The sequence below is a fragment of the Rhinopithecus roxellana genome, chromosome 5 (genome assembly GCF_007565055.1).
Source record: "Rhinopithecus roxellana isolate Shanxi Qingling chromosome 5, ASM756505v1, whole genome shotgun sequence".
Classification (NCBI taxonomy): domain Eukaryota; kingdom Metazoa; phylum Chordata; class Mammalia; order Primates; family Cercopithecidae; genus Rhinopithecus; species Rhinopithecus roxellana.
This window is the reverse complement of record NC_044553.1, coordinates 858,206-882,090: the sequence shown is the minus strand read 5'-3', so window position 1 is coordinate 882,090 and position 23,885 is coordinate 858,206. Positions and strand designations below refer to the sequence as shown.

Below are 23,885 nucleotides of genomic sequence, written 5' to 3'. Positions count from 1 at the left end.
AGATTAAAAAAGAAGGAATAGAAAGCCCGAACATACCAATAAAAAGAAATCAGATGGACTTAGGTAAAAGACCTACATCCTGTTGAACATGAATTTAAAAATCTAAAAATACTAGCACACCAAACAGTATTTCAAATAATAATAATCATAATGCACCATGACCAAGTGGGATTCAACCCAGTGATTCAATTACACTTCAACATACACAAGTCAAAAAACATGATATATCACATCTATAGAATGAAGGATATAAACCATATTTCTATATTAATAGATGCAGAAGATGAAAATTCAACATCTCTTCATGGAAAACGACTCTCAGTTATGCACAGAAATAAAGAACAACACAATAAAGGCCACATGACAAGTCCATAGCTAACATCATACTTAACAGAAAATAATTCTTTTCTTTTGAAAACTGGAAAAGAGAAGGATGCAAACTCTCAGCGCTTATTCAACACAGTACTGAAAGTACTCAAGCAACAAGGACATCCTCCACGGAAATGCAAGAAAACAAAACAGACGTGGACACCCGTAGACAGAACTCATTAGACCTGGTGAAGAATAGATAAAAATCTCTTTCAAAGCCTCCAGTGTTCCCAGCTAAACATGAATTTTGGTGATAGGCTGAAAATAAGGAGGTGAAGGGAGACATGACTTAAGAGAGGAGAAACCCTAAGACAGCAGAAAGCAAATCTACACAGAACAATCACATGGTAGATGCCAGAGTGGACTGAAACAGGAACTGCATTCTATTGGGTACCTAGTGGAGACCCTTTGACATTTCTTGTGAGGTAATTCTAGAGATGATTAATTTCTTCAGTATTTCTTTGCCTGGGAAAGTATTTATCTATCTTTCATTCCATAAGAAGTGTTTAACAATTATATGTTCTTGGGTGGCTGTTTCTCCCCCCCCCCCCAGAAATTTAAGTACAGTTATGCTCTGCATAACAAAGTTTCTGGCAGTAACAGATGGCACAAACAACGGTGGTTCCACAATAATACGCTCCCTTATTTATCTATACATTTTTTATGTTTAGATAAACAAATACTACTGTGTTACCAGGGCCTACAGTATTCACTATAGTTGTTTTGGGAGCACTGGGGTGTTGCTTTCTCTGGCCGCAACCCTCTGTGGCCAGTGGCGACTTTGCCTAAGTTCGTGTCCTACATCTGGAAAGAATGAGGTATGCAGGCATGTGGAGGGTGAGCAAGGCAAAGACTAGCTTCATGAAGCATTGGAGCCTCTCACAGGAGACCCACAGTGACTAGCTCCTCTCTGTAGGTGAGTTGACCAGTTGAGTGTTCAGCTCTCAGCAGAGAGGGTAGCTCCTCTCCTAGCTGGTCATCCTGCGGTCTTCCCAGTTCTCAGCAGAGAGAGTAGCTCCTGTCTGCAGCTGGTCTTCCTGTCATCTCTCCATCCTCTGTCCTGCTCCGGCTGAGCCCAGGGGTTTTTACGGACCTCCGAGGGGAGGAAGTGCGTGCCCACTGGTCCACGGGTGGTCATGGGTGGGCAGAGAAGGCACCACAAGTCCCGACTCTGGTCCGAGGATCTGGGAGCCCGGGCCCCAGCCTTCAGGCCCTTCCTAGGGACCCGCCCCTGTGCCCAGGAGTCTTCCTGCCTCCTGCTGCAGTTCAAGGCCCAGGGGGCTCCCCCCGACTTTCCTCCAGGATCAGAGCAGGCGCCAGCAGCAGGAAGAAGCCAGGAAGTGGGAGCAGGCAGTTCGGGACATGCAAGAGGGGAGAGCTTTTCCTGGGGACCCCGAGACTGCAGGGGCGCCTGAGGCTGCAGCCCCCGGTTTGCAGGGGCAGAGTTTCTACCTGCTCCATGGAGGGAGATGCCCGTGTCTTCAGCCATGGTTTGGGTGGCTGCAGCAGCACCCAGGAGCGCAGGGCTCCTGCCTGTTCCTCGACCTCCGAGAGCACAAAGAGGCCGAGTCTACTGCCCTGATTTGGGCAGCTGGAGCCACACCTGAGAGGTCAGGGCTGCTGCCTGCTCCTGGCTCCCACCGGCTCCGTGGAGCATCAGCTCCCTCTGCCCCTCCTTGCAGCCTGGTCAGGGGCTCCTGATCCTCGCTGGGCCCTGGTCAGTGTCCAGGGCAGGGGTGACATCTCCACAAGCTCTCCCCATTGCCCCAGTGCTCAGGGAGGCCTGGCAGAGCTGACCACTACCCCGGGAGTAGTCGGGAGTGGCAGCCTCCATGGTCACCCTGCCATGAGGCAGACCCCTGGGGATGCAGCCTGGGCAGCCGTCCAGAGCCTGCCGAGGCCCAGGAACCCCCGCACCCTTGGCGGGGTGGGCACAGTGGCTGCTGCCCGGGTTTGCAACGTGGTGCCATTTCTTTTTCCCTCACTGGAACCCCGAAGTTTGACATGGGGGTTCCTTTCTGCCTTGCTGCGCAGCTCCCCTTCCCCTGGGGTAGAGCCCCCCATTTCTCCAGGTGTTCCCTCCCACAGCTCGTGTTCTCCATGGTGTCTTCACCTTCCAGATCTGCTGCCCTGCCCTGCAGACTAAGGCTCTGATTCCATAAGAGAGGGGAGCTGCTTCCTGGTAGAACTGTGGTGGGGATCTGTCTTCCCACCTCATTTCCTGAGGGGTTAAACCAGGGCCTTTAGGATACTGGTTTTGGTGGTTTGCCCCGTTGAGTAATTTCTTGGTTCTGTAGTGGGCGTAAGAGACTTGGCTCTGGAAGCATTTCAGAAGTGTGGGCTCAGATACACCCCAGACAAACACTTTGGGAAGGGAAGATTTTTTGTGACTATTCTCATTATAAGGGAAAGGCATTCAAAAGAATAGAAAAGCTCTTCAGTATGTGTTCCCTGAGAATTTCACACTAAAAACATGCTTACCACCCTCAGCTCAAAGCACTTCAATGTATATTAGTATATTTTATCTTGTACTAGCCTGTATATCATTTGGTGAACTCTGCCTCAGTTCAGCTCACACCCTCGCTTCGATTCTCCCTACAAGAACTTATCTCTCTCTAGATTTCAGGTTTGTTGATTGTCTTAAAATTTCAATGATCCGAAGTATTAAAGACAATTTGCGAAAGTCCATTTTCTCTGTTTAACAGTTATTGTTGATTTTATTGTTACTGTAAAAAAAAAGAAATTCTCATTTATGTACATTTCAAATCTGAATAACAAAATTTTTAGTAACACCAAAAATAATAAAAGAATCCAAATATTGATCAGCTGCCTAATAGAAAAACAAGTTATGGTAACTTTGTTTACTGGAATACTACCCATCATTCATCATAAAGGAAGGACCGATATACACAAAAAGAAGATTAAATTATCAAGTATTTAAATTGAGTAAAATAAGCCAAACAAATAAGAGTATATATGATTCTATTTTTTAAAATCCTGGAAAATGAAAACTGATGTAAAGTAATAAGAAGAAGATTAGTAGTTGCCTGGGAATGTGTTGGCAGAAGGGAAGGAGAAAGGGTAAGGAAAGAGAAATAGGAAGTAGAAGGACAGAAAAGAAGTTGAAGGAATTTCACTTGTCCACCTTCTTTATCATGGTAATAGTTATGTAATGATTATCAATTTTGCACTTTAAATATGTAAAGTTTATAAACTGTCAGTCGAATATTATAAAATTTATTATGTGGAGACAAGTTGAAAATTAGACAATGTAGGAGTGACAGAAAGATAGATACCAGTATTTTAAATGTCAGAGATACCTGAAAATTTATCTGCCTGAACCCTAGTTCTCTCCACAGTTTAAGGTGAACAGGAGAGTGCAGCAAAATCACACATATTCTGATTAGGCAGTGGCTTCTGCAAACCACACTAGGCATGTCCAGCTCTGTCCTGGAGTTGGCTAAGGGAGGAGTCAGGGCCAGTGGTGAGAAGCGCAGGCCCAGATACCAGAACTCATTCATCCCACACATAATCTCTTAGGTACATACGGAGCCCATCCATGTGTGGGTTTACTTGACATCTGTAAATAGAGAACATTGACTCCTACAGAGCATAATTTACACACATAGGTAAAACTGAAATGTGTTCAGGGCAAAGTTTTTGTCACAGCACAATTTCATAATAAGCACACTTTCTCAAATCTCATTGTTGTCACCCATCTTCCTCAGGACACTTTCACCTGCTCTGGGTCCTGCTCTCTCTTCAGGTGTCTGACCCCAGAGCTTGCTATATAGTAGGAGTTATGCAAATAGGGCCCTCCCCCTGCTGATGAAAACCAGCCAAACCCCGACCCTGCAGATGTGGGAGAGGAGCCGCAGCCCCAGGATTCCCAGGTGCTTCTGCTTGCTGATCAGGACTGCACAGAGAACTCACCATGGAGTTGGGGTTGAGCTGGGTTTTCCTTGTTGCTATTTTAGAAGGTGATTGATGGAAAACTAGAGATATGGAGTGTGAATGGACATGAGTGAGATAAGCAATGAATTTGTGTGGCAGTTTCTGATTAGGATGTCTCTGTGTTTGCAGGTGTCCAGTGTGAGGTGCAGCTGGTGGAGTCTGGGGGAGGCTTGGTACAGCCTGGGGGGTCCCTGAGACTCTCCTGTGCAGCCTCTGGATTCACCTTCAGTAGCTACTGGATGAGCTGGGTCCGCCAGGCTCCAGAGAAGGGGCTGGAGTGGGTCTCATATATTAATAGTGATGGGAGTAGCACAAGCTACGCAGACTCCATGAAGGGCCGATTCACCATCTCCAGAGACAACGCCAAGAACTCACTGTATCTGCAAATGAACAGTTTGAGAGCTGAAGACAGAGCTGTGTATTACTGTGTGAGAGACACAGTGAGGGGAAGTCAGCGTGAGCCCAGACAAAAACCTCGCTGCAGGGCATCTGAGACCATGAGGGGGTGTCCTGGGCCCTGTGAACTGGGCTGTTCTCTGTGGCAGGGGCTGGTGGTGCTAAAGGCTGACTTTCTCTCAGCATCTGGGGCTGCCTCATCATCAAGTTTCCTCAGATAACCTTTCAGATTTATAATTCTGTACTCACACTTAATGTCTCTGAATGTGACACTTTTTTCCCTGATGTTTCTTTGCTTTTGTGACAAGAGAACACATTCTCACCACCATGGAAGGCTGAGTGTCACTTTGGGTGCAGAAATGACCCTCCCTGGTCACCAGAATCAGAGTCCCGAGGAAGCCCAGGTGAACCTGGGAAGTGTTTTCCAATCAGACTCAGGGCAGATGTCTCCATGGGAATCTCTGATTGGAACAGGCTTTTGGATTCAGATTGGGACCAAGAGGGAGGCTCATCCATCCAGGGCCAGGATCCTTAGAATCCTGACAGTTTTCACAGTAATCCCACCATCCTTTAAAACTGAACATTTGACTCAGAACTCATCCATTTGGCCTTTTCTCTGCTAAACAATTTTCCTTTTCTCTAGGCTTCATTCTTACACTTCCCTTTTCTCCTTTGTTCTTAAAACGGAGGGTGTGCTTCCTGTGGTCTAAACCGCAGGCCTCAGATACATTACCTGGAACTCAGGTGTGGCTCACGTTGTGGCTCCTGAGGACCTGGCAGGCTGAGGGGCCTTTCTCATTCCTGGTTGCCTGGACGCCCTGCTGTGCTCTATGCATGGACGCATTTGGGGAACGCAAGTGGACACTCCTAGTTGTTTCCTCAAATGGGACACTGATGTCGAGATGATCTCGTGCTTCTCACCCTGTCATAGAGCTCCCCCCTCACCTGTGATTTTTGGGAGAGCTGAGGATGACTTTGTTGTGCTGCAAGCTCTGCGTAACAGCAATTGTGAGGTCTGGCTAGGCACAGCCAGAGCCAATGGAGCCGGCCATCAGGAAAGACAAGCTGGAATTCCTGGGAAGTCCTACAGCTGCTGTCCACCATGGAGTTCCACCGTCTCCTCTTCTGCTAGGATTAAATCAGACCGGCCAAGTTCATCTAGGACAATCTTCCTGACCTAGAGAAAAGTGATGACAGGCTTTAATAACACCTGTATTATACCATCAGAGCAACACCTATATTAGTGTTTGATTGAATAACTGAGACTATGTCCCAGTCAAGGTGACACACAAAATAGATTATTACCATGATTAATATTTTATATTGATTATTTTAATACTAATATTAATGCAATATTAATTTAATATTAATTGATAGTTTATATTTGACAATAGAATCAGACTCATGTTATAAATAATTTTGCTAAAATATGTGTATTATTATTCATCTTCTGAGCAGAAATCTCCAGTAGCCGATTAAGTTTGCATGCATTGGTCAAAGGAGGGCATCCATCCTTTTGAGGGAAAATGCATGGAGGGTAAACGAGACTGGGAAAGCTGATGGCATGTGATGGAAGCCTGTCCAGAGTGAAGGAGAGGGGGAGGGAGGATTGGTTGGAACTTTCTTACATTTATGTGCTGTGCAAAGAAAGTCCAGATTATCACTGAGTTTTGCGCAAGTCAAAGTTGCCCCTCAGGAAACCCGCATGACTCCCAGCAATGGCTCCGCCTCAGATGAGTGCAGAGCTCACTCTATTCCTAAGAATGGAGCACACGATATGGGATTCAGCATGAGCCACATCATGGACGTCAGAGAGCAGCAGCTGGGTGCATGATCCAAGTGCATTGTTCTGCCTGTAGGTGGAGGGAGGAAGGCGCATTCTCAGAGCCAACATGCGGTGGATTTTTATACAGAATACACATTTTCACATGATTGATTGGAAGGCATATGAAAAAATGTGCAGTCCACAAGCAATTGTAATTTTCAAATTTATTGCAATTGCATTATGTCTTCATTCTGCATGATGTCTTTGAACAGAGTTGCATTTTTCGTGGGTATTGTTTCATGGATTGAGAACATGAATTTCACACCTGCATTTTTTACCCATGTGCAGAGACCTTGAGTAGAGCATGTCTGGACCTTAAATACACTACCTCTCATGTCCCAAGGGAAAGAGTAGAGACTTGACTGACTGCAAACTTTTTGGTAGGAGCTGCTCCTGCACACTCCTGCACACCTCAGAGCCTGCAGAGACCCCAAATGAAGTTTTATTGAGCTGGGTGTCTTCCTATGTGGGGGAATTATGGGCTGCTCCACTCCTGGTGATTGCCTGTCAGCTCTAAAGACAGGTTCACAATGAGGTCACCTGGTAGCCTTTCTCACTGCAGCTCCATTATATAAATTACCACCAACAGATTCCACGTAATAACACAAGTTCTATTTTTGTGACCTCATTTTCTTAACTTTTTTGTTCTTAAGTTTGGTTATAGAAAATGTTACCACTTAGTTTCCTGATTCAAATCTGATAATTTGCTGAACTAATCAGGGTTTTTTTTTTTTTTAATGTGCTCAGTATTTGGAAAATATAAATGAACAGCCATGTATGGTTCACTGAGTGGACATAGTCAGTTAAGTACATTAGTAAAAAACATGATTGCTGAATTATATAGTCAAACTACAATTAGATTTGCAGAAAATTGCCTCCAGTAACGTCTGAGAAGGGAGGGCCACCCAGCCGATCCTGTCTCTGGGCTTTGAGGAGGCTCACTACACAGGCGAGGTCACATGGGTGAGATCCAAGATGCAGCTCCCAGCCATTGCTGTGCTATTTTCCAGGAACCAGACATACAACTTGGCATCTCAGAAGCAGATCCCCAAGACTTCCTTTATCTGGGCTTCACGGGCAGCACAGGACCAGCAGGAGATGCTCAGAACGCACGCAAGGCAGAGCCACAGTGAAGAGTAGGTGCAGAGAGGAGCTAGCCAGGGAGCCTCTAACCACCATCTAGGGTTGTCTTATTTTCCTTCACAGCATGGAGCCCTCAGAGACCACCCACTATGTTGTTTATAACTCAGGTCCCCCTATCTTGAAGCAAAACAGACATAAATATGACTCTGCAGTTAGCTCCTTGAACCTGGGTCAATTTTTTCTGAGAATGCCAACTTAATTGTCGATATCATGGGCATTATGTCAAAATCAAGATGGATATTTAGTCACCAGGAAGACAGTTTGTCTCACAGTAGAAATGCTTATTCAATTAAAAATTACATTTTATGGAGAAGATCTCTAAGTGAGGACTGGTCAAATAATAAAGTATTAGTGAAGTATCAGAAAAATAATGGCACCATTATCTTGGCATCCAATTAATCTATAAAGCTTATCGATATTCATGTTGTAAGTGGTCTAGGACAAGTTATGGCAGTATTTAGGCTATAAAGAGACAGTACTTTACTTCTTAGATAGGAATGTCCTTTTTATCATACTTTAAGTTCTGGGGTACATGCGCAGAATGTGCAGGTTTGTTACATAGGTATACATGTGCTATGGTGGTTTGCTGCACCCATCAACCTGTCATCGACATTAGGTATTTCTCCTAATGCTATCCCTCCCCCAGTCCCCCACCCCCAAACAGTCCCCAGTGTGTGATGTTCCCCTCCCTGTGTCCATGTGTTCTCATTCTTTAACTCCCACTTATGAGTGAGAACATGAAGTGCTTGGTTTTCTGTTCTTGTGTTAATTTGCCGAGAATGATGGTTTCCAGCTTCATCAATGTCCCTGCAAAGGGCATGAACATGAAATTCCTTCTAAATGAACTGTGTTTTGACAAACATTGTCCAGTGATTCTTCCTAAATGAGGTTTCTACATGATCTGTTTTTCTTTTCCAAAAACAAATCACTCAAGTTTCTCATTATCTCCTGAGTGAGAAATATTTTCCCCAAACACAACCTGAGTCTAGGTAGACACCTTCGTGAATGAGTCTTCACTCTCAGACAGGCACAGAGTGTCCCCATGTGGACTCTTCTCTCAGGCAGACAGATCCCCACATGGTTAAGATCATTTACTGGGACTCTGCCCCACGGGGATCTCTGTTATCACTGGGGCAGGTTAGCATCTCAATCCTCTTCCACACTGTGACCTTTGATGTCTATGGCCTGCCACACCCTCTGTCTGTCCCTCAGTGTCCTGAATGGTGAAGCAGCCCACCCGAGGGATGGAGGAAGATCCCAGATTTTCCTGGGAAGGAGACAGAATGCCAGTCACAGAGATGGAAATCCCTCACATCCCTCCTGGGTCAGGTTCTGGGCAGGGTCTCTGAAGGCACTCCTGGATCAGTGTCCTAAGATGTCTCCCTCTATTTCCATAGGAAGAACCCAGAGGAAGACAAATCAGTTTTTCTATTAGGGCATTGTAGAACTTGTGCTTTCTTGTGTGACAGATATAGATATTCTGAATATTTTTAAAATTAGGTATAATATTAAGTCTATCAAATATGTAAATACATAAACTTCATAAGGTATGTCTACAGGGATGTCTCCTGGAATTTAGAATTGAATATATATATATTTTTTTTTCCAAGATAAATCGTGCTGAACATTATAAAATTGACTCTAATATTTATGTTCAAGATGATCATTTCAAAAAAGGTTTAACAACAGAGACCAGATGTATCTTTCCACCAGAAATTACTGTAAAACACAGTGAAATTTCTTAAACATAATTTTAAGATGTGTGACATCAATTAACACAGACAGTGATTGCTGGGAGGGGGAAAATATACAAAACAAGCCCTCTGGTGAATGCACACGCTGATACTTTCTAAAGAGAGTTTCCGGGCCACAGTGCTGGAGTGGAACCAGGTAGATTTGAAGTTGAGGAAAAGGAGCTGAGATCCCAGACAGGCCAGGAAGTGTGGAGACCACAGAATAGACAGTGGATAGCAGAACACTGTTCAGAGAGTGAGCCCCACAGATGGCAGGGGAGAGACCCAGGCTTGGTAGAGTGCGGATCAGTGTGAGGGAACCAGGGCAAGTTGTACACGAGATCACACCCTACTACAGGGGGCTTTCCTTAAAATCTAAAATTACCCTAAATTTTAAACGTATTCACTTACAAATTTAAAAATATACAGAAAGACACCATGTTAAAGAAAGATAAAGGAAAGGTGGATTTGCAATATTAAAATATAAAAACTGCATTTCTGAATAAATCATACTGATGGGGAGGGACACGTTTGCTCCATCATGGCAAATGATTTAAAAGAAGAACATTCAAAATGCTTACAGCCCTAATGAGGAAGCTTCAATCATGAATATGAATAGAGTTATCTCATTACCAGAGTGATGTCATGAGAAACTTCAAGCTTTCCAAAGAGACAACCTAATCTGGTAAAAATTATAGAAGCCCAACCTGTAATATCACGAAAATTATCCTAAGAACACACAGTAAATGCAATCCATTGATTGACATAATGTGCTCCTATTGACTGAATGGTTATGACCCCCATAAGGCATATGTTGGAATCTCAACTCCAAGGTGATGTAGCAGGAGGTGGGCTCTTTGGTCTCCTTTGAAAGGTGTTGAGGCTCCATCTCAATTAGTGGAATTAGTGCACTGATAAAATACCCCAGAGAGCTCCCTCTTTCCTTCCACCAGGTGTGGTCATGGTAGGAAGGTGGCCATCTATAAATAAAGAATTGGGACTTCACCAGATACGAATCTCTAAGGCATCTTGATCTTGAACTTCTCAGCCTTGAAAATTAGGACAAATACATTTCTGTTACTTCTGGGCCACCCAGTCCATGGTATTCTCTCACAGCAGTTCAAAGAGTCTCAGCAAGTGCAGTGAGGACACAGAATACTTGAGACAAGAGCATTACCCTCTTCTTTACATCTCAGGATCACAGAAGCTTGACCCTGGGCTCGACTGACAAGAAGGTGGTGCTTCCCTCTGCCCCAGATCTCAGTTGACGTCATGTGTCAGGTCTTTATGGTGAAGACTAAATTCCAGTCTGTGATTTGATGGATGCCTTTCTCCTCCCAACCTCACTCATGAGACATGGTTTCCATGTCATGTGTTACAGGCCAAGAACAGGTAGACCCTGATTATTCTCACCCCAGCTCACTTGTAGGGCGGAGGTTCTGGGGAGCTTCCTGAGAGAAGCACAATAAGATCATAGGAGTCCACCACTCCCATGCCCAGTTTTCTGTACTTAAAGCAGGAATGTCCCTCTGAGATACCTGAACCCTTTCTTCTGCACCAATGTAGAGACTGGCATGTTTTTCTAGTGATAGAGGCAGGGCATAAAAACAGTGAAACGAAGTTCTCTCTAAATGGCGCAACTTGATTTGCAGTTGAATGAGAATAATTTCAACCCTAAAGTTCATCTAAAATGTTCGCGGTTTTCATGGTAAGTAATTAATATAAATCTGACAGCTCCAGGAGAGCAATATAGAAATCAATAGTCCACTCATTTTAACAGAGAGAATAAGAAAACCTATAATTTAAGAATTACCAACTGGGCACTGTGGCACTGCCTGCAGTTCAATTTACTTGGGAGTTTGAGGTGAGAGGATCATTTGAGCCCAGGGTTTCAAGTCCAGCCTGAAAACATAGCTAGACTCCATCTCTTGAATAAAATCAATAACATTTTGGGGTCAGAACAATCCTTAAAAATGGTCCCTAGAAAGAAGCCCAAATTTAATTGCACCAGATTGTTGAACGATTGTTGAACAAAACAGTGTCATCATGTCAGAAATGAGCACAGTGTAACATCCAGGTGTTATGTGAAGAGACACAAACAATCAAGTAGAACAATCAGGTAATTCGTCTGTCAAAGGCAACATTGCCAAATGACAGCGTTTCCATGGAAACTACGTGTACATCTAGGACTGCACCTGTGAACGATGACATCATACCCTTCACAGAGGAAAGAGACATCACTCAAACAGACAAGCCAAGGGACTTCAGAAATACATGAGGGGAAATACAGTTTGCGAATATGTAAAGATGAAATTAGATGATGACTGCTAAATGAATATCAAGGCACAATCACATATTATGAAACTATATTTTCCTGAATGATAGGATCACTACCAATCTCCCCCAGGACACCCTCATCTACTCTGTGCACAGCCCTCTCCTGAGGCGTCACACCCCTGAGCTTGCTATATAGTAGGAGACATGCAAATAAGGCCCCCCTTTTGGCTGATGAAAAGCAGCCCAGCCCTGACCCTGCAGCTCTGGGAGAGGAGACCCAGCCTTGGGATTCCCAGCTGTCTCCACTTGGTGATCGGCACTGAACACAGGAGACTCACCATGGAGTTTGGGCTGAGCTGGGTTTTCCTTGTTGCTATTTTAAAAGGTAATTCATGGAGAAATAGAGATGTTGAGTGTGAGGGGACATGAGTGAGAGGAACAGTGGATATGTGTGGCAGTTTCTGATTAGGATGTCTCTGTGTTTGCAGGTGTCCAGTGTGAGGTGCAGCTGGTGGAGTCTGGGGGAGGCCTGGTCCAGCCTGGCGGGTCCCTGAGACTCTCCTGTGCAGCCTCTGGATTCACCTTCAGTAGTTCTGCTATGCACTGGGTCCGCCAGGCTTCTGGGAAAGGACTGGAGTGGGTTGGACGTATTAGAAGCAAATCTAAAAATTACGCGACAGACTACGCTGCGTCGGTGAAAGGCAGGTTCACCATCTCCAGAGACGATTCAAAGAACACGGCCTATCTGCAAATGAACAGCCTGAAAACCGAGGACACGGCCGTGTATTACTGTGCTAGAGACACAGTGAGGGGAGGTCAGTGTGAGCCCAGACGCAAACCTCCCTGCAGGGGCGCGCGGGGCCACCAGGGGGCGCTCGGGACCCACTGAGGACGTGCAGGTCCCAGGAGCAGGTGCAGCGGGAGGTTTCCTTTCTCCTCAGCTGGAGAAGTCAGGTTTGTTTTCAGAACCCTGGAGTCTTACAGGTTGTTATATCTTTATACTGTTATTAGCATGTATTTATTATCATTGATATTTAAGTTTTAATAATTTTAAACCTTTTATGTAGCGCTATTTTTAAAAACTATTTACTTTCATTTGCAGTTATTCTTCCAGAGTTTCATTAACATCTATTGCTGTCAGCAACTACATAGCTATGGGAACATAAATTTACACCTGTAGACATAGGCCTAAATACCACAAACCTGTGCATAAATGTATAGTGATTTATATTTAACATAATAAAATAATTTTTAGAATATGTCCTAAACGATCAAACTTATTGACGAACCTCATATAAGTTATTGGAGTAACGCATAATTGATTTCAAAAATTTTATATTGTTTATATTAATTAATATCTATTTCTTTACTTAAACATAGTATATTGGTCATTTCAAAATAGCTAAGATAAATTTCAAATGGCCTTGACGCAAAAATGAAAATATTTTGAGTTGATTAATATGCTAGTTGTATTTAATTATTCCATATTGTATTAATATATCACAACATTGCTTTGTACCTCATAAATATATACAACCGTAATTTATCAATTTTCAAGACAATTATTTAATCCATCCTAGGTCATGATCTTTTTTCGCCTATCCAGGTCTGATTGGATTGTCCTGAGAAACCCATCCACACGCCTGCCTCCTGCAGGCTTCTGAGACCCGCTCCATGAAAGCACCCCGTGTGAGTCCGCACGACCCAGAGCCTCCCTCTCCTTGGATTAGGCCATCTCCTCGGGATCACAGGGCTATTCCTTATCCTCACCCCCTTGTTGTACCAAACAAGCAACATCACATTTTAACTCATCACGTTTTGTTTTAATTTCCCCCCCCCCCCCAAAAATCAAGGTAATAATTTTAGCAATACACATCACAAGCTTCTATGAATAAGTCCTTTCCCACGTCCTAAGGTTTCTTTTGAGGACTTTACATCACACAGTTTAAATTTCTTTATGAAATGAGATACTAATATCTCCATATTAGAGATTGGTTTTCTAAGTCGTTTCTGAAAATTAATTTTTCCAAGGGCCCATACAGATTCTATTAGAAATCCAGGATAAAATTTGAAATTTCAGCAGTAATATCTGGAGAAACAATGAGACTATGTTGAACTTAGTACGTGTGCTCTCAAATATCCTTATTTCCCTAAAGGTTGTTCGCAGTTATTATTTTACACATGATATTTGTAATTAATACTAACAAGACAGGTTAAAATGTTATCTCAATTATTTAACGACTTTTGATAATAACAAAATACATGTTCCACATAGTTTTGACCCATTTGTTTTCTCTATGAAACACGTGTTTATTAACTTGTCAGATGTCACCCTTATCTTTCTAATTTCGAGGATTTAATTCTAGCAGGTATTGTTGAGTATATTTTATTAATTCATATTATATTGTTCACATTTTCAGTATGATTTTATTATTTGCGTTATTTACTGAATTTTAAACTATTTCTTATACAATGTTTTTTAATTGTTTATTTTCATGAGATGTAATTTCAATATAAGTAATAATGCATAGATTTGCAATGTACCATTACAGGATTTCTGGCAAATGTAAACACACTTGTCCCCAACAGCCAAGGTCGGATGAAGAGGAGGCCCAACCCCCCAGCACAAGTGGCCTTCTCTGTGCTTCCAGTCAGCTCCCACATTTAGCACAATGTTTTGATTTCTGCCACTGTAGATTAATTGTTAATGTTTTGATTTTCATATAAATGGATTCAAACATTATAGACCCCTTATCTGGTAAGGGGCTACTTTTGTTATTTTTGATGTTTATTTATGCTATTTCATATGTAAAATTGCATCTGTATATTTTCATTTATTCACTTAACAGACTACCTCTGATATATAATCTCAAAGCTTTCATATACCTGGAGAAAGAGAGAGGGGGAGAGAGACAGAGAGAGAGAGAGAGAAATTTTATACTTGAGTCACTCCATTTAGCAATAAATGACAACAAGCTGATCCATTTTCCTGTCGATGCACTTTTTATTTGTTTCTGGTTTATTAACATCATAAACGAAGCTGCTGTAAATATTTTTTCTATTTATCTTTTCTCATTTTTCTTGAGAAAATATGTGGAAATATGCATTTCTTCATCATAAATATAAGCTTAATTTGTTCAGCTTCATGGAACTATAATTGAAAATGAAATTGTATATATTTGAGGTGCACCACTTGATATTTTGGTATAAACTGAGAAATTTTCACTATGACAAAGGAGTTGGAATGTCTATTACCTCACAGTTGCCATTTTTCTTCCTTTAATTTATTATGTGTGTGTCCAGTGAGAACATCTGAGATCTGTCCCTTTACCAGAGATCAAGTTTGCAATACAGTGTTGATAGCTATAGTCCTGTTGCTTTACATTAGAACTCCTGAACCCATTCAACCTGCACAACTGAAAATTTATGCCCTTGACAAGCATCACTCTACTTCCCCTCCTCCCAGCCCTGGGAAACACTTTTCTACTCTCTGCTTCTAAGAATTTGAATATTTTAGATTCCACATATAAATTAGATAATGCAGCATTTGTCTTTCTCTGTCTGGCTTGTTCCAATTAGCATAATGTTCTCCAGGCCTATCCATATTGTTGGAAATGTTGTAATTTCCTTATTTTTAGAGGTCATGTAATAGTCCATTGTATGTATATATATTTCCTTTATACACCTATTTACCTATGGTCATTAACTTTAAAAAATTCTAGGCCATTATGAATAATCTGGTAATAAACATATTTTTACTTACTGATTTTATTTCCTTTGAATACATAGTCAGAAGTGGGATCCCCAGATCACATAACAGTTTTACTTTCAATTTATAAAATAACCTCTACTACCACTCCACTGAATAATTCCCTTTTCACCAGCCAACTGTTGGCATTTTGTTATCTTTTTTCTTTGTGATAATAGTCATGGTAACTAATGTGAGGTGATATCTCATTGTGGTTTTGATGTGGATTCCCCTGATGGTTAGTCACCTGGAACACCTCTCCATGTCCTGCTGGCCATGTGTATGTCCTCTCCGAATACAATGTCTGTCCACAATTTTGCCCTCTTAAAAATCAGGTTACTTTTTGCTATTGTATGGGTTCTTTACACATTTAGATAGATCCCTTTGTCAAATATACAGTTTGAAATAATTTATTTGTCTGTGATTTTGGTGTCAAATCCAAATAAATCATTTTCCAGATCAATTCCAGGAAGCTTCTTTTTTCTCTATTTTCTTCTATGACTTTACAATTTTAGATATCATATTATATTCAAGGCTTGAGTACATTTTTAGGTGATTTTTGTATATGATATGAGATAAGGTCTCATTTTTTCTGCATATGGATGCCCAGTTTATACCCCATTTGTTAAAAAGATGACCTTTTCCTCATTGTGTACTCTTGGAACACAAAATCTGGCAGAGACACCAAAGAGGAAAATCTTAGAGCAATATTCCTGATGATAGACCTAAAAGTCTTCAAGAAAATACTAGCAAATTGAATATAGCAGCACATTAAAAAGTTATTACATTGGCCGGGCGCGGTGGCTCAAGCCTGTAATCCCAGCACTTTGGGAGGCCGAGACGGGCGGATCACGAGGTCAGGAGATCAAGACCATCCTGGCTAACATGCTGAAACCCCGTCTCTACTAAAAATACAAAAAAAACTAGCCGGGCGACCTGGCGGGCGCCTGTAGCCCCAGCTACTCGGGAGGCTGAGGCAGGAGAATGGCGGGAACCCGGGAGGCGGAGCTTGCAGTGAGCTGAGATCCGGCCACTGCACTCCAGCCTGGGCGACAGAGCGAGACTCCGTCTCAAAAAAAAAAAAAAAAAAAAAAAAAAAAAAAAAGTTATTACATTATGATCAAGTAGATTTTACTCCTTTCATGCAAGGCTAGTTCAACATACACAAATCAATAAAGTTGATTCATCACATAAGCAGAATCAAAAGCAAAAACTATATGATTATCTCAATCGATCCAAAGAAACTTTTGATAGGATTCAACATTCTTCATGATAAAAACCCTCAACAGACTAGACATCAAAGAAACTTACCTTAAAATGATAAGAGCCACGTGTGACAAACCCACAGCTAACATCATACTGAGTCAACGAAAGCTCAAAATATTCCCCTTCATAACTGGAACAAAACAAGTATACCCACTCTCGCCACTCCTATTCAACATTTTATTGGATGTTCTAGCCACAGAAATCAGACAAGAGAAAGAAATAAAAGGCATCCACAGAAGTAAATTAGAATTCAAAATGTCTCTTTTTGCTGTTGATAGGATCCTATGCATAGAAAGTTCTGTAGACTCTGCCAAAGAATCCTAGAATTGACAAACAACTTTAGTATTGTTTCAGGATACAGAAAAAATATACAAAAATCAGTAGTTTTTTTGTACACCAACGACATCCAGAGAGAAAAATAAATGACACAATCCCACTTACAACATCTACAAAAAAAAAGAAATACCTAGGAATAAAGCTAACCAAGGAGGTGAAAGATCTTTACAAGAAGAACTACAAAATACTGCAGAGAGAAATCAGAGAGGAAACAAACAAATTGAAAAAAAAATTCCATGTTCATGGTATGAAAGAAATAATATGCAAAAATGGCAATATTATCCTTCAGTTTTTACAGATTCAATGTTATTACTATCAAAATACCGGTTTTATTCTTCAAGAAATATAAGAAAAGTATTCTAAAATTTTTATGTAACCAAAAAAGAACCAAAACAGCCAAAGTAATCCTCAGCCAAAAGAACAGTGCCAGAGACATCACATTATTTGACTTTAAACTCTACTATAAAGCCACACTAACAAAAACTGTTTGCTACTGGTACGAGAATAAACACATAGACCCATGAAATAGAATAGAAAACTCAGAAATAAAGCTGCACACGTACAACCATCTGTTTTTTGACAACACTGAAAATAATAAACAGCAATGGGGAAAGGACAACCCAGTCAATAATGGTGCTGGGATAACCTGCTGGCCATGCGCAGAAGACGGGAACTTGACTCCTAACTATCACCATATGAAAAGGAAAATTAACTCAAAATGGGTTATAGCTTTAACTAAGACTTCAAACTACAAAAAACTAGGAAGACAACCTAGGAATACTCTTCTCTGCATTGGCCTTGGCAAAGAATTACTGGCTCTGAGACTTGTCTCTACACTACTACATAAGAGTGTTTTACGCATAATTTAACAAAATGTTGACCCCGTGAAATTCTCTACTTTTTCTATCATGTTTCGGTATTATATCTAAAATTTCTGAAGTTTAAAGGGAGCAAGAATTTTTCTCATGTGCCAAAGCTGATGCCATAATCCACAGATGCAGGTTAAACTCCCACTCTTTGAATGAAGAAATATCAACAAAATTTTGTATAGTTATACTCTTTTAGATAAACATTCTTCTTCTCTCATATATTTTATTTATTCATTTATTAATAACAGTATGTTTTTATAAATATGTAATACTTTAGTCAAAATCTAATTCCATGTTATTTATTATATTATTCCAATTTTTCTAGCTCTTTGGAAATTGGCAGCTTCTTCAAGTTGCCTCCTTCATCTTTTTGAAATATCCCATTTTGTGTATGTTTTTTGCCTTTTTCAGTTTTTAATAATTATGTGGGGTACATTTTTGTTACATAAATATATTTCATAGTGATGAAGTCTGAGTTTTTAAAGTAAGCTCACCAGATATAGTACCTTGGAACCATTAAGTGATTATCGATCTCATTCTCAAGTCTTATGAGCCTCTCATGTCTATTATTTTACTCTCTGTGCCTGTGTGTACCCATTATTTAGCTGCTACTGATAAGTGAGAAAAAGACATATTTGGCTTTCTGTTTATGAGTTGTTAGACTTAAGACAATGACCTCCAGTTCCATCCGTATTGCTGTCAGAGATACAATTTCATGCTTTTTATGATGACATTATTTTTCATCATGTATATACTCCACATTCTCCTTATCCAATTATCCATTACTAGACACTTAGGTTAACTCTATATCTTTGTTATTGTAAATAGTGGTGCAATGAACATGTGAGTGCAGGCATTTTTTGACACGATTTATTTTCTGGGGTACATATCATGGAGTGGGATTGCTGTTTGAATAGATCTATTTTTAGTTGAGAAGCCTTTACAATTTTTTTCCTTTTTAACCTTTTAAATAATTATGTGGGGTACAGTTTTAAATAATTATGTGGGGCACATTAGTGCATAGGCTGCACAAATTTACATTATCAACAATAGTATGTAAATGTGTTTTCTCTGAATTCTCATCCATATCTATAATTTTTTGACTTCATAATAATAGGCACTTTGACTGATGTAAAGCTGTTTTCATTTATCTGATTATTAGTGTTGTTCAGCTTTTTATTTCCATGTGCTTTTTGGCCATTTGAATATCTTCTTCACAAAATGTCTATTGATGTCTTTTGCCCACATTTTAATGGTGTAATTTATTTATTTGTTGTTGTTGCTGAGTTGTTTGCATTCTGGTTAGATTCTAGATGTTAGTTCTTTATTGCATAGTAATAGAATAAATCTAAAAATCAATTGCAAAAAAAAACTGTTGAAACTATAAAAATATGAAGCAATTAACATCACAATTTTGACCAATCATTGGCTCACCAATAAAATTAAGATACTAATTTTTAAAAATACAAAGAAAAATGAAGACACAGCATACCAAACCCCCTGAGATACAGCAAGAGCAACACTAAGAGAGAAGCTTATAGTTGTAAATGTCTACTAAAAAACAGAAAGATTGCAAACTAGCAATCTATTGATTTACTTCAAGGAGCTAGATAAATTAGAGCAAACCAACCACAGAGCTAGAAGAAGAAAATAAGTAAAGATCATAGCAGAATTGAAAAAGATTGAAACGAAAAAGCAAAACATAAGGAATCAACAAAACAAAATGTGATTATTTTAAAAGATGAACACAATTGATAGAGCACTAACGAGGTCAACCAAAAAAAAAAAGAAGATTCTAGTAAGCACAAGCAGAAACGATAGAGCTGGTATTACAACTGACTCCACAGAAATACCAAAGATTGTCAAAACATACTGAATATCTCTATGGTCACAAGCTAGAAAATCTAGAGGAAATCAGTAAGTTTCTGGAAATATTCAACCTCCCCAAATTGAACCAGGAAGGAAAAGAAATCCTAAATAGACCAATAAGAGTAATAAGCTTGAATCAGAAATTGAAAATCTCCCAATCCCAAAAGCCCAGAACCAGATAAATTCAAGGCCTAATTTTACCAGATGTACCATTCTTACTGGAAATATTCCAAAAGATTAAAGAGAAGAGATTCTTTCCCGGCTTGGGCTAAAAAATTCGTATCACCTGATACCAAAATCAGGCAAGGATACAACTACAAAAACAAAAAGCTACAGGGAAATGTCCCTAACTGAAAACAACAGCACAATAAAAAGATAATACATCCTGACCAACTGGGTTTTATTCCAGGAATGCAAAGCTTGTCTCAAATAAACACATCAATAAATATGATTCAACATATAACACAATTAAAAACAAAAAACATAAGACTGTATCAATGGATGCAAAAAAAGTCATTCAATAAAATGCAACATCCCTTCGTGAAAAATTCCTCAACAAATTTAGCATCAGAGAAACCTACCTCAAAATCATAAAAGCCACATACAAAAACCAACAAAAATTCTTAAAGAAATCAATAGAACAGGGATCTTCTTCAATTTTGTAAAATCCTCTGAAACCGATTTATTCAATATGCTGGACTTGGAAGTGAATAAATGAATGACTTTAACTGGAAAAAAAGCCACATACAGCAAAACAACATCATACAGAATGAGAAAAAGTTGCAAAAATATTCCTGAAGAACGTGAACAAGAATGCACACTTTCACCACTCCTATTCGACGTATTACTGAAAGTCCTAGCCAGAATAATCAGAAAAGAAAAAGGAAATGTACGTTTCAAGTTTCACGCTAAGGAATCGAGGAGTGGAGTACCAGAGACTCATTTTTTATCTATGAATAACATCCAAATCCCTGGCATATCCCATGGAACACAGGATTTACAGGTGATTGAGGCTCTTTGTTTTGGGTTAAATGGAATTTGCTAGGTGGAGGGTGTTAAGTAAAAATTACAACATAAGCTGCATGCTTTGTGTCAAATGGTTGTAGTTTTCTTGTCCAGCCTGCTGTTCCTGAGCCACACTGTAGGAAAGTCCTCAGTAAACTCTATGTCGTGTTCACTGATCTGGGTTTATTTCCTTGGCCTGTTGTACATGATGCTAGTTCTATAGGAGTCAATATTGGTCTGGCCTGACACCCAGTGAACCTGGAAAAATGTCAAAAATATCACATGATCACCCAGAGAATGGAATCTGAAAAGAGGAGACCCCTGCAGAAACCCTGTGCAGGCTGTTAATTTCTATGTGGGGCCCAACAGCTGCTATCCATGATGGACGGGGCCCAGTGCGTGAGTATGGGGATCCTACCAAAATACCAAAAGTTCTGGAAGAAGCACTTCAGTACGTGCATCTTGCAAAGTGAAAGTCTGATGCCCAAGCTGTTGCATTTTCAGGTGGTTGGTTCCTCCTGACTCCACTCTGAGCAGCCACTGAGACAGAGCTCACTGTGTAGGCTACAGTGTGTCAGTCATAAGAAGAGCTACTCCTAGAAAAACATGCCAGACCAGCTCAGACTAATCAGAGACCTTTCTGTCCTGCCTGTGGAAGCTGAATGGAGATTTGGGGACCGCGGCTTGTTGAGTAGCACATTTGAAGGATTTCTGACCATACGCGAATTAGTTAGGGCTACGATGACTAAATTGTCATGAGACCCTAAGACCCAGTTCCCATGAAGAGCTCTACGGGGAAGAGGATGAAGATTGGGGTAAGTCCATAGGAGTTCCTGTCCTCTCTACACATCTGCTGGTTACCACCAAGGTAAAAATGGGCCAACTGCACCAGCAGAGACTAACCCCCGAAGACGTTTCCCCACCTGAAATAAGGAAGCACACCACAAAGTGGGATTCCACCACTGCGGAATTGCTGACACTTAGAAATGCACTCAGACAGAAGTAAAGAGAGTTGATCACAGGATGCTTCTTCATCTCTGAGGCATGGGGGAGGAGGGCATTATACTCCCAGAACTCAACATTAGTAAACTGACATCCATCACAAACCATCTGGGCCCGAGGCAGCACCTCGATGGTGTCAGTGATGGAGATTGGACCATCCCCCTCCTTAGCTGGGGTGTTGCAGGCTGCAGGGGACCCTGGTGAAATGAGGGAGATGTCCAGTTGACTTGTGTGTTCTCACATTGCTAGAAAGAAATACCTGAAACTGAGTAATTCATATAGAAAATAGGTTTAATGTACTCATGATTCTGCCGGCTGTACAGGAAGCCTGATGATAAATCTATTCAGCTTCTGGAGAGGCCCCAGGAAATTTACAATGACAGTGAAAGGCAAAAGGGGAGCAGCCACTTTATATGGTGTGAGTAGGAGCAAAGAAAGAGTGAGCGTGGAGCTGCTCCACACTGTTAAACAACCAAAGCTCATGCAAACTCATTTACTATCATAGCAAGGGGATGGTGCTAACCATTAATTATAAATCCACTACCATGATAAAACCACCAGGCCCCACCTCAAAAGTTAGAGAAGCAAAATCACATAAAGTTGTTATGACAGGCAGGACATCCTGAAAACCTCACTAAGCATGTCCCACATCGCCCTGGAGTTGTCTCAGGGGAGCAGTCTCCTCCAGTGTTTAGAGGCACAGGCACAGATAATAGGGCTAACCCTGTCCAGATGTGTGATATTGGACACATTGCACAACTGCTCTGTTCTGTACGTAATTTATCTTCTTTAAAGTGTAACACCGACACTTCAATTAATATATTCTGCAAATATGTAAAAGTAAAATAAGATGATGATTGTTAAATGATTATCAAGGCACAGTCACATAATCTGAATTTATACTTTCCTGAGAGATAGGATTAGCGCCCATGTTTTCCAGGACACTCTCATCCGCTCTGGACACTTCCCTCTCCTCAGGCGTCCCATCCCAGAGCTTGCTATATAGTAGGAGACATGCAAATAGGGTCCTTCCTCTGCTGATGAAAACCACCCACCCAGCCCCGACCCTGCAGCTCTGAGAGCAGAGCCCAGCCCCCGAATTCTCAGGTGTTTTCATTTGGTGATCAGCGCCAAACACAGAAGACTCACCATGGAGTTTGTCCTGAGCTGGGTTTTCCTTGCTGCTATTTTAAAAGGTAATTTATGGAGAACTAGAGATGTTGAGTGTGAGGGGACATGAGTGAGAGAAACAGTGGATTTGTGTGGCAGTTTCTGACCAGGGTGTCTCTGTGTTCGCAGGTGTCCAGTGTGAGGTGCAGCTGGTGGAGTCTGGGGGAGGCTTGGTCCAGCCTGAGGGGTCCCTGAGACTCTCCTGTGCAGCCTCTGGATTCACCTTCAGTAGCTACTACATGGACTGGGTCCGCCAGGCTCCAGGGAAGGGGCTGGAGTGGGTTGGCCGTATTAGAAACAAAGCTAACAGTTACACGACAGAATACGCCGCGTCTGTGAAAGGCAGATTCACCATCTCAAGGGATGATTCAAAGAACACACTGTACCTGCAAATGAACAGCCTGAAAACCGAGGACACGGCCGTGTATTACTGTGCTAGAGACACAGTGAGGGGAGGTCAGTGCGAGCCCAGACGCAAACCTCCCTGCAGGGGCGCGCGGGGCCACCAGGGGGCGCTCGGGACCCACTGAGGACGTGCAGGTCCCAGGAGCAGGTGCAGCGGGAGGTTTCCTTTCTCAGCTGTCGGAGGCGGGTTTGTTTTTTCAGGACTCTGGAGCCGTATAAGGTTGTAATATTTTATTATGATTATTTGTCATTTTTTTATTGATATTTGTGTTTTAGCAATTTTTACATTTATATGTAGGGGTATTTTTTTTTGGTAGTTTGCTTTTATATTTTACGAAATACATTTTACATATCTATACACGTATTTTATACATATGTATTAAATATATTTCTATTTTTATATTTTACAGAACATTCCATCTTAGTGGATATAATACTGTCCTATCCTTTCTAAACAGCTCCATAATATGTACCGTAGTTTATCTTACCTCATTGATGAATATTCAGGTGGTTTTCAA

At 41.2% G+C, this 23,885-nt stretch overlaps 3 gene segments (V, D, J or C); all 3 read left to right on the top strand.

The window, feature by feature from the left end:
• Positions 1-4,233: 4,233 nt before the first annotated feature.
• Positions 4,234-7,677, top strand: LOC104682691. The segment is given in 4 exon segments: positions 4,234-4,349; positions 4,453-4,779; positions 5,363-5,463; positions 7,555-7,677. Coding segments are annotated over 4 exon segments (597 nt in total).
• A 4,286-nt stretch (positions 7,678-11,963) lies between these two features.
• On the top strand, positions 11,964-13,323 carry LOC115897449. The segment is given in 3 exon segments: positions 11,964-12,082; positions 12,186-12,651; positions 13,304-13,323. Coding segments are annotated over 3 exon segments (532 nt in total).
• Positions 13,324-22,870: 9,547 nt separating this feature from the next.
• Positions 22,871-23,492, top strand: LOC104682692. The segment is given in 2 exon segments: positions 22,871-22,988; positions 23,092-23,492. Coding segments are annotated over 2 exon segments (447 nt in total).
• Positions 23,493-23,885: the final 393 nt, after the last annotated feature.